The sequence below is a fragment of the Stegastes partitus genome, unplaced genomic scaffold (assembly GCF_000690725.1).
Source record: "Stegastes partitus isolate 25-593 unplaced genomic scaffold, Stegastes_partitus-1.0.2 Scaffold2547, whole genome shotgun sequence".
In the NCBI taxonomy this organism is placed as follows: Eukaryota; Metazoa; Chordata; class Actinopteri; family Pomacentridae; genus Stegastes; species Stegastes partitus.
Genome location: NW_007580278.1, coordinates 21,652 through 32,765, shown reverse-complemented (window position 1 = coordinate 32,765; position 11,114 = coordinate 21,652). Strand labels below are relative to the sequence as shown.

Here is an 11,114-nt window from a genome sequence, read left to right as displayed (position 1 = left end):
AAAAGACAAAGAATAGTTTTAAGGTCTTATTTGTGGTTCTTCAAGTGGCTGAATTTCCATATTATGGAATTTTAAATGCAACTCCTGTTTCCGCTGTACCCTACACCCTGATGAAGACTCTCTGAGGTGTAATGCCTTGGATTAAACATGTATTAATCAAGGATTTTCATGTTTAAAATCAATGTCCCTCAGACCCTTTTTGGACTGTTGACCAACACAAATGATTTCTATTCATAAGAAGTTGGACAGTCATTGTTCTTTTTTAGCTGCGCTAAAAACAAATTAATTTAATTAAAATTATCAAATCGAGGTAACAAAACACACAGGAAATAAATAAAACCATGAACACAGGATGATCAGTAAACCTGGGTTTTAATGACAATAAAGAAAGAAGTTTGAAACACCACATATTAGATAAAGAAAGTTTGAACATCCTTTAACATGTTTAAATGCTCAATGGTTTGTTACATAATTTTCTATCACTAATAATGGCTAATACTAGTTTAAAAATCCAATCCATCTTTTAATTTTGTCGTATTTTAGCTTTCTATAATCTTGATTTCCAAACTAAAGAAAAGACAGAGTATTGCTACAATGTACTATATAACTGAAGCCATATCTGTCTGTCATTAACAGTAAGAGGAGGAGAACAAAAGACCCTTTAAGACTGAAACACCACATTCTACAGCGTTTAAATCGATTGCTTCTTCGAAAGGTAAAAGACAAACCATCCCTCAAATATGTGCCGTGATGGTGGGACATGAAGCCTCCCAGACAATGGATGAGAACGTTTTGTGAACGTATGAGGAGCCAGTCTAAAGAGACAAGTTCAGACCAGAACCCTTTTGGTGTTTTAAAGGTTCAGCTTAGTTGGCTTTCTGCACACAGAGGTGTCTTTAGTGGTTTTCACATATTAAGTTTTGATTGTCTCATAGCCTTGAAGAGGAATTGCTAAAACATATCGGTCAGAATTTGTCTTCAATCGAGCTCAGTGGTCGGTTTTCGTAGTTTTTACACTAATCTTTGCTTTTCACATTCAGCGACTTCGCATCCGCACTTGTCCACTGAAATGTAGGTGTGCGTCTTTCTGGTGTCATCGGAACATTTCATCTCCACCGTCTTGTTGCTGACTTTCATTTCTTGACAGCAGGAACATGAATGCATCATAGCGTTGCTGTCTGCCGAGTACCTGCAGATAAAGACAGGTTCAGACAGAGTCAGACGGCTGTTAAATAGACATTTAAAAATTAGCCGTCTCATTGGTGATTTTGGCAGGACTGAGTAAGCAGATTGTACTGAACCACACTGTCATAATTCTCACATTGACGAGGACGCTCCACAGGATCCCTCACAGGCTCCGAGTTCCACCGGCTTAACTGACTTGCAGTTCTTCGTCTTCAGGTAGGTGGTTTTCTTTTTCAGCTGACAGTTGCCTCGAGGAGTACCTGTGAATGACATATAAATAGTTCTTTACATGGAAAACACAACTACAGGCAAATCATTTTAGTGGCTCATGGAACCACTGAACTACTGGATGGGTGGATGTGGGAGGATTCAGACTTGTGTGACTTAATCAGGTTATTGTGTTCATGTACAAAACTGTCTGGTGTTTGCCAAATGAACCCTATTTCTGTCATGAATGAGTATTTGTATGTGTTTCTCTTCAGTGTTTTGACAAAAAAAAAAAAAAAAGAGGAAGAAGTCATCTTCTCTGGGTCTGGATTTGTTGCACATCCAGACAAAAACTACAAGTAACAGAGAAATAATACGGGAAAAGTATCTGTACGTGAAAGAAATCTATCAAATATCAAAGTTTACATTTAATTTGAATTATTTAAATAGAATAATAAAAAATAAAATGTACTTTTAAAAGTTGTGGATGAGGTTTATGGACGCGTATAGTCATATTAAAAAAATATTATGTAATATCGCATACTCTGAATTAACTTTAGCAATTTATACTTACAAGTTTTGCAACAACCATTCATGTCACTCTTCTCAGTTCCCTGTAATACATATGAAATATATTGTAAATTATACAGAAAGACAACACTAATACACATCCATGACTTACCTGTATTAAAAAGAGGAGACACACTGCAAACCAATTTCCATTGCACTATGTATTTTGTACGTTTGAGTGCATGTGTTATTTTTCATTTAACCACAGAATTGACAATTTGCAGATCTGTTTATTTGTACGTAACTTCTATATATTTTAAATACATTCAAAACTGCTTTAAGATGTTTGTGTTGATTAAAAATGAAGAAATGAAAAACTCACCCTTAGTTCCTGTCATTCACATGTCACATTCACATTTTGAGTGTAAAAATGTGATATTCTGTTGTTTTTTTTTTCATGGCTGGATTATACTCACTGGAACACAGTTTTCTGGAACAAATTCCTGACACGTTGTTTTGCTCACAGAGGTCGTGAAAGTATCGTTCACCTTCCGGCAGTCATACTGGGTACAATTGTCATTTGGTGGCGACCAAGACTGAGAGGGCTGTCAGAGATGTAGATGTAGAGGTCAGTTAGTAAAGATACCCTCTGGACTCAGGTGAACCTGACATTCAGGAGACAAACACAGATTCTGCAGATTCTCGTAGATTAGCTGTAGCAACTGGACTTGTTTTGAGTTCCTTGAAGACATTTCACCTCTCACTAAGGATAGAAGTATCTGGAACTCCCAACTAGTCAGTCAGAACTGATGAACCCTCTTGGATGAGAGGTGAAACGTCTTCAAGGAACTCAAGTGAGCCCAGATGCTACGACTAATCTACGAGAATAACTATGACCTGGATGACTGAGAATCTTCACAGACAGATTCTGCAGATGTTTCCGTTATGTTATACTTACACTGATTATTACAGGAGCTGGAAGGCCGGAATCCAAAACACAATGTGTCTGTACACATCTGCAACATTTATCGGGTTGAACTTCACGCACAAAGCCCTATTTTAAAAAAAAAATAAATGCACAAATCAATATGGTCTGCAACCTCAGCTAATTAGATGTGTATGTAATTACCATGTAGTCATATTAATATAATACTTGTACCTTTAAAGATACTTTTTTCTCACTTGCCACCATACATTTAGGTAGACATGCAAAGCTTTGACATTAAAGACAGATGTAACTAAGTTTGTGATGTTCAAAATGCAATATTTTGTTCAAAAATATTATAGCAGCATCATTTTCCACAAACATTTTCACAACGTTAGTCTGGAGTGTAAAACAGAGTGTAAAAACAGTGCACAGATTCTTCAGCATAAGCCACACAAATAAAGTTTAATTAATCTCTGTGATATTCTAACTGCAGCAGAAATGTAACAACTAGATGTCTCCAACCAAAGTGAATGACACCAACATGTTTGACTGCTTAGTAGATCTGACATGGATAACTGTTTAAATTTAACTTTCTCTGCGCCAGCATCAAAAATGAATATTCGCATTTAAGGCTGCAGTTTCCAAAATTTTTGATCTTCCAACCTGTCCTCATCTGGACATAAAGTCAATACATCATCAGCTGTTGTAAGACCATCTGCACATGTCTTTTAGATTTCTGAGAATGAAGTATGTGATGGAGTGATGTAACTGCATCGATCACAAATATTGACATAAGTGGAAGCATTTCCCATGCAGTAGTACCTGAGGACACTTCGGACACTGTATCTGATGACACTCAAACTTATTCAGCTCCGTGCTGGAATCCTGAGCTTCAGTGCAGTGGCATTGTTCACATGGGCTTTTTGAGAAATCCGCACCAGGCTGTGTACAACATAATGTAAAGTCTGCTGAGCCAGTTTCATACAAAGACTTACAGTGACAATTTAACAAGCAAGAATACTCCTGATAAAACACATGCAGTATGTTATTCCTTACCTTGTACTCAGTGTTGTTAAAGACACAGACACCTTTGGGTACTAGATAAAACAATGTTTACAAATGTGATTGCATTAAAACTGAGTTCAATTTTGAAGCTTTTCACACACAAATACCATGAATAAATGAAACTTAAATGTGAGCTTACCACAGCGGTGAACAGGGCAGCAACTACTGTTTGAGGTGAGGATCTCCAACTCAAATCCAAGGTCGCACTTTGGTTTTTGCAGTGAGCAGCTGTTCTTATCGCACTCTGTTGGTATAACATTGTGAGAAAAAATAAAAATAAAAAACAAGACAACCAAAAATTGTCATGTGTAGTAACTGGAATTAATCAGGCACCTCTGGAAGGTAGGTTACTATAGACTATAGGTTAGTATAGGTGATAAAATCCTCTTGTCAGTCTTTTAACATCATAATGAGTCACATGTTGCAGATTATGCCTGTATTCAACTTAGAATTATACAGCAGTGACCCCCATATAATGGTAATATCTCTTTGGCACAGGATAAGTGCCATTCAATTTCAATTCAATTTTATTTGTATAGTGCATATTTACAACAACAAGTCATCTCATAGCGCTTCACAAAAGCAGAGACAGAAACACCCAACAATCCAAAACATTTGGATTCCCTATAAGCTTCAGCAGTCCATGTAATTCTCTGTATATCATTTTTTGTTTGTTTGTTTGTTTGCTCCAGCTGAGTGTTTTTCTTCTGTATAGTTGGACACTCAATCCTACAAATCAAAAAATCAACCAAAAACTTGAAACTGTTGCAACATAGGCCAACATATCTGCTTTTAGTCCCTAGCGTGGGCCAAGTTCCAGGTATGCTGGATCCTACACTTCCCATGATGCAGAGTAGTACTTCATCTGATTAAACTGATCTATGTGTTTAAACTCTGCAAATGAGAAACCAAAGGAAACAATCAGGTTAACTAACAGGGTTGGAATAACTCCAATATTGCAATTTGCCTTTGTGTAGCGTGGAGTAGTTTTACAGTGTTTGAGTAGAGTCATAGATGAGCTGGTGTGCTTGAGCTGCAGTGAGTGGGGAGGGGTGTGTGGAGAGAGAGATGCGCAAACACTGCTGAATTACGTCTAAGCCATGTTAAGGCATAAACAAATTATTCCTAGGGACACTAAACTTAAAAATGTGAATTTTGGTGAGCAGACATGAGTTTTTAGAGGTTTAAATACCGATTGGACTTAAAGATCAGTTGCCATTCCCATCGTACCTGCTCCTGTGAAACATTTTATTGCATGGTATCTGAAATCACTCACCACATATCAGTTTCTCGCAGCAGTTCTCCGTGCGGTTCACCAACACCTGTCCTTCCTCGGTACAGGTGATTGGTTTTTGCGTGGGGCATGTGACAGGCTGACACCGATTACCCAGAGTGTCCTCATCACAAGTACAGTACTGACAGTCACTCTGCCAGATTTCTCCAAACTGTTTGAGGGATTGAAAAGAAGAAATGTCATACCAGCAGCAAATATAACCGTTGCAGGTTTTGTATTGTATTGTATCGTAGCATCTACCTGTTTAGGCTCGCCATCAGATCCAATGCAACCTGAAACAATAAAAAAGAAGCAGTTTACCTGAGTAGTCACAGACTCACAAAGATTCACATAGGATTGTACCTAATTAGACAACAGGACTTACAGGAGGAGACACAAGTGTCGTTATCTGGACTGAACAAAGTCATTCCCTCTGGGCAGAAACATCCTTCTGTGAATCCACCGCAAGTCTTGTTCTGGTCACCCTCTTCTCCTTGACACTGCTGCATGTACTTTTTATTGTATCTAAATATGAATAACTCGATAAATGATGTGTGCAATGCAACACAGACACCCAGTCTTGCACATCAAAATATCTCATTTATGGGCTTTGTTCTTGCTCTTCAGGTGCTCTTCAGTCTAAAATCTACCACAGCTGAAAAATATCAGGACCCGTCTGATGGGTTGTAACAACATTTTGTAAAGATATTCATGGTTACCAAGTGATGAATCCCATTGATAACATATTTTTTCTATCACCAGTGAAATTGACATTTGTAGTTTTAAGTGAAACATCTTAAACTATTGGATATCATGACAGTTGGTATAGACAGTCACATTCTCCTCAGGATTAACTGGAACTACTTTGGTAACCCTTTAGCTTTCTATGTAGTGCCATTACAACATTAAACTTTCAATTCGTTCAAATCCCTGCAAAACTAAGTAGATTCACATCACCTTAAGCTGAACTTTGTGTTTAGTTTACTGTTAGCATGCTGACATGTGAGTGCAAATGAGCATGCTAATATACAAATGTTTGCATTGAGCTCAACTCAAGCGGACTGTTGGAGTTAGTAGCATAGCTGCAGACGCTCACTTTTATCAAATACAAGCTACTGACATTACATACTGAATTTGTGATATTGTATAAAAAGAATTGAGTGATTACCTCTCATTGCAAGTTGATTCAACGAATTGCCCACAGGGCTTGTAAACCTTATTTACTGGACATTTAAACTCTACAAAAAGAGAAAGTGGGTTTACCATCAGAATGCAAAGAAACTGTCATCTTTAAAAACAACTGGTTGCTTTCTACAAAGACAACACTCTCCTACCACATTGTCCCTTTGTGGCGTTCCTCCAGTCCACACAGACAGATTTTTCAGCACACCTTGCGGCATATTCCTCCAGACTGGAACAAGTTATGTTGGAATTTGGCATGTGGCAAGCATCAAACTTGCAGCCCTCATAAAACGATTTTGGATTAATTACTTTGTGGCATTCCTTAAACACCCTTACAATGTCCAAAACAAAAGAAAGGAAATTAGTCCAGCAATACTGCACAATGAACTGACATGTTGTGCTCATGTTTATCTTGTAAATCCTTACGCGCTTTTCAAAATTTCACAAATTTCAGACTGGCACGGTGTTTGTGTTGGCGGTGCTGTTGTTGGGGTTGTAGGAGGTGGAGTTTCACAATATGGCTTTGTGGCATTGTGTATCTGCCAATCATGTGCCATCTCATAGCATGACTGATGAATCGTGCCATTTCGTAATCTGCAGTCATTATCCTGGTTGTTGTCACAGGTGCCTTGTGAAAGGAAATATTAAAATTCAAGATTTCACAATTCTACAATTTCATTTAGCAGATGCTTTTTATCCAAAGCGACGTACATCTGGTATATTTTTGCATAAAACATGGATAGAAAAGGAGGTTATAGCCATCACGATTTGGAAAGTAAAAGAGAAAATGTGTTCTAGAGGTTAGAAAATTGACCTCTTTTCATGAAATCTTCCTCAGTATATGTAGCATTTATATGCGAGGTGTCGCTAATAAATAGAGACTGCTCTCATGTAAGTAGAACCAAAGCACCCATGTGTGAACCATGCTCTTTTATAAATTAAAACTTCACTAAATAAATCTAAATTACTGCATTAGTCTCATTATTGAATAGCCACACCTTCTGTTTAAATCCAGCAATCAGCCACAACAATAACATTACATAGTATCATGTCCCCAAAGCAGCCCTGAACCACTGGGTCATGGACAAAGCTCCTCTGGGGGTGTCCTACCAGTGTTCCCGGTGTCAGACACAACAGGACACCCCCAGAGGTCCTTGACATGATGGGTGTGTCTGGCACCGGGACACTGGCGGCGGGTCCTTTCGGTACTTTGGATTGAGGGTGGGACACCTCCGATGAATGCTAGATCGGATTACAATCTGGTAATACATCCAGCTTGGAGGCCGGGTCAAAGCTTTGAGGACTTTGTTATGTTCCTCAAGCTGTTCCTGAGCATTTTTTGTTGAGTGGCATGACACCCTTTGCTGCTGGAGTAGGCTGCTAGTGTTGTGCACTACTGTTTCCATGGATAGGTGTGTTTGGTCTGTAACAATGTTTAACTCGAGGGTACAGCATTCATATGACAATAACTATGTTACACTTTACCTGTCAGTGCTTATACTGTTGTGGCTAATTGGTGTACACATATTTTTAAAGTCATGAACGTAACATGCAGCTCAATTCATGTTTCAACATATTATTTTAACAGGTAATCAATTCTCAGCTTACCACACTGTCCCTCGGTGTTGTCGTGGAAAAGAGAAAATGGTAATTCAACGTAGAAAGAAAGCCCTTTGAACATCACAAATGCTTTAATTTCCGGGATTTCCAAATGCACCTCAATTCCTTTAGTTGTGACGATGAGGTCTTTATTTTTGTAGCTTGGGAGTATTCGCTTGCCGTTGATGAACACCTAAACAGTTACAACATTATTTACAGTAGCTGAAAAACATCTTAGTTGTCTTCATCCTTGGAAATGATTTAAATATATTAAGACAAGTTAAAACAATTTGATGAGGTGATATTTACCATGGTTACGGTTTTCGGTATTCTCTCCTGTGTAAGAATCACTTCATAGTTTTTGTAAAACACAGTCAAGGCTTTAACGCAGGTCACAGTTCCAGAAGCATCACAGTTTTCATTGTCAGTGACAACTGTAAAATTGTATTTGGGCTTGATCTCCTTGATCAGGACGTATGTGCAGTTGTGCTGGAAGCTATAATATCTGCCATCAAATGTCTCAAAATGAGGATCTCCCCATCCAGAGCAAACACCTGCAGATATTAGATCAAGATTACACTGTTACACAAAAGAAAAACAGATTGTCTATTTGGCCTGTATGTGTAGCAGTTTAAAGATGTTGCTTGAATGTGATACTTTAAAATGCTTTGATTTGAACTTACATTGGCATTCGTAGTGGAAACAACAGCCTGTTTCATCATAAATCCGAACAGGCGGTTCTCCATTTTCACAAACAGGCTTGGGTTCCACTTTACATGGGACATGCTCTTTGATTACTCTACCTTTGTCACATGTTTCTGTGGTGCACTTGTCCTCACTCCAAGACTCACCATGCTGTAAAGAACAAACCAGGACTTTTAGCAATATATTACAAGTGAAAGTAATATTTTATTTAAGACCTCCAGGTGCATGAATGCTATTTCACAACATATACATATATGATTTGTATTAGATTCTCATGAGGTATTTTTGGGTTACAAACTTCACCTGAGCTGTTTGAAGAATTAGTTTTAGGATAAACTTTGTGTAACTCTGCTGAACATCATTTCAACGTAAGCTGATGGACATAAATTATGTTGGAAATAAGTCAAATAATGTGTAGGCTATATGTCATGAAGTTACTAGTTTAAATGAATCTGTAATTGCCAGTTGAATTGAGTGTTGTTGCACTTGACTGTGACATTGTTGCTCACAACTTGAAGGACAACTTGAAGTATGGAAAACGCTTTATCGAAAGGAATCAACGACCTTGTGTTAGCTGGCTAACAAGCTAGTAGAGACAAACTTAAGCCATTCATACAAATATTAAGTACTAGTACACAGTGACAGTATCTGTATTTTCTTATGTTTCTGCATTTCTTTTAATTTTCTTTATTTTCATTTTATTAAAGTATATATCTAAATACAAATACCTTTCTTGGTGGGCTGAGATATGAGCAGTCAGTGGGAGGCTTCTCTGTGCTTTTTCCAGTGGTTGTTTTTTGACCAATGCTTGTTGTAGTGCCAGAACTTGTTGTGGTAATCGCAGGAGTTGGTGAAGTAGTAGCGTAACATGGCATTGACTGCTTTTCAATACTGCATGTCAAACTGCAATGCGCAGTGAAACACCAGCCGGCTTCATCAGTCTTGTTGTAGATTAAGTCTCCTACATGGGTATAAAACCAAGGCACATGATCAAAATTAATAACAATGTGAGACAACAAGACAAATCAAGTTACAGTTGTTATAATGCAGCTTTTGTGAGGTCTAACCACATTTTTGCTTTTACAATACTTAAACAGGAAATCCATGGTAAGATAATGTTTTATTCAACAAAATTATTCATTACAAATGGACAAGTAGGATTCCAATTGTTATACTTATTGGATTAAAAGCCTGGCATGGACCTTGGAAATGACTAAATTTGCCTGCAGTCACTTATCCCTCCATTGTGGAAGACAACTAGTAAGTCACTACTGCATAGATATGGACCAAAAGCTCATTTTTTAAAAACTGAATAAACCCTGAATATGATTGTTAGCATACTACATTTTGCGTGAGGTTTGGCCCTCGGTCCTAAATGCAGGCCACCTCAGAATGGAGATTATGATATCTCAGTATAAATAGGACCTGAGAGGACCTTATACTTTAGGTGCCCTTTTCTATTCTGATCAGATGTTCCAGGTTGCGTTGTAAAGACATGTGTACAAAGGTGCTTCAAAAAGTTCTCGGCCTCAACCAGAAACACAGGGCAAAATTCCCATTTGGGGGCATAACTGTATACTATAAAGCGTGATATCACTGTCCAAAAAACTCAAATGTTTGTCATCACTTCTTTCCAAGGAGAGAAAAGCTTCGAGTTAGTGTGTTGTTGCGTTAGGGAATGCGCCCGTCTACACAGCACAGGTGGCAGTAGTAGTGTGGCTTTGAACTGTTCCCCATGCACCTTACTCACCTGACCTTGTACCATCTGACTTTGTGAAGTCTAGAAGTGCCACCTGTGCTGTGTGGAGGGGCACATTATCCTGAAGCAACTAGAAACTTTTTTCTCTTCCAAAAGAAATGGTAAAAAAACATCTGAGTTTTTGTGGACAGTTAAATATGGCATTATAAAATAGAAGTTATGCCCCAAAGTGGGAGTTACACTCCCTGTTTCTGGGTGAGGCTGAGAATTATTTGAAGAACCCTTGTAGATATGACCAAAATGTTGCAATGACAACATGGACAACAACTGACAACAACAGCGCATTGCTTACCAGGAAAGGAAGTTGTGCCGTTGAATATGCAGAAACATACAGTTGTTCTGCCTGTTGCTGAAGACTGAAGAGATGACGATGACGGAGTAGTAATTTCAAGAGTGGGCTTTTCTGTTGTGGCTGGAGAGGTTGTAGACTTTCTTGTAGTTGTGGCTATGATGATCTTTTCAGTGGTTACAGTGGACCTCTCCGTCGATGCCCTCTTTGTTGTGATGGGTTTTTCTGCGGTTGTTGTTGCTTCTGTTGTTCCAGAGGGGTTTTCTGTGACTGTTGTGAATTCAAGGGTTGTTGTGACAATGGGTTTTTCTGTTATTGTGGTTGTTGTGACAGCTTCTCCCGTGGTTGTTGCTGCTGTAGTTCCAGAGGGTTTTTTTGTTGCTGTTGTTGATTGAAGGGCTGTTGTGACAAT

General features: G+C 38.4%; 1 protein-coding gene across 6 annotated transcripts in view; it reads right to left on the bottom strand.

Moving 5' to 3' along the window:
* Positions 1 to 353: 353 nt before the first annotated feature.
* Positions 354 to 11,114, bottom strand: part of LOC103375318 (mucin-2-like) — a 25,255-nt gene continuing 14,494 nt past the window's right edge. For 5 of the 6 annotated variants that reach the window (XM_008305552.1, XM_008305551.1, XM_008305553.1 and 2 more), the window contains exons 32-50: positions 10,706 to 11,114; positions 9,383 to 9,615; positions 8,633 to 8,804; positions 8,259 to 8,503; positions 7,959 to 8,142; positions 6,777 to 6,978; positions 6,503 to 6,681; positions 6,337 to 6,406; positions 5,554 to 5,693; positions 5,430 to 5,461; positions 5,172 to 5,340; positions 4,035 to 4,139; positions 3,887 to 3,927; positions 3,653 to 3,772; positions 2,861 to 2,956; positions 2,379 to 2,507; positions 1,967 to 2,006; positions 1,322 to 1,445; positions 354 to 1,189 (exon numbers count right to left, since the gene is read on the bottom strand). In XM_008305552.1, coding sequence (XP_008303774.1) covers positions 1,012 to 1,189; positions 1,322 to 1,445; positions 1,967 to 2,006; positions 2,379 to 2,507; positions 2,861 to 2,956; positions 3,653 to 3,772; positions 3,887 to 3,927; positions 4,035 to 4,139; positions 5,172 to 5,340; positions 5,430 to 5,461; positions 5,554 to 5,693; positions 6,337 to 6,406; positions 6,503 to 6,681; positions 6,777 to 6,978; positions 7,959 to 8,142; positions 8,259 to 8,503; positions 8,633 to 8,804; positions 9,383 to 9,615; positions 10,706 to 11,114 — 2,868 coding nt within the window. In that variant the 3' untranslated portion in view covers positions 354 to 1,011. The remainder of the gene's footprint in view (positions 1,190 to 1,321; positions 1,446 to 1,966; positions 2,007 to 2,378; positions 2,508 to 2,860; positions 2,957 to 3,652; positions 3,773 to 3,886; positions 3,928 to 4,034; positions 4,140 to 5,171; positions 5,341 to 5,429; positions 5,462 to 5,553; positions 5,694 to 6,336; positions 6,407 to 6,502; positions 6,682 to 6,776; positions 6,979 to 7,958; positions 8,143 to 8,258; positions 8,504 to 8,632; positions 8,805 to 9,382; positions 9,616 to 10,705) is intronic. The other variant, XM_008305556.1, reaches the window with a different exon arrangement.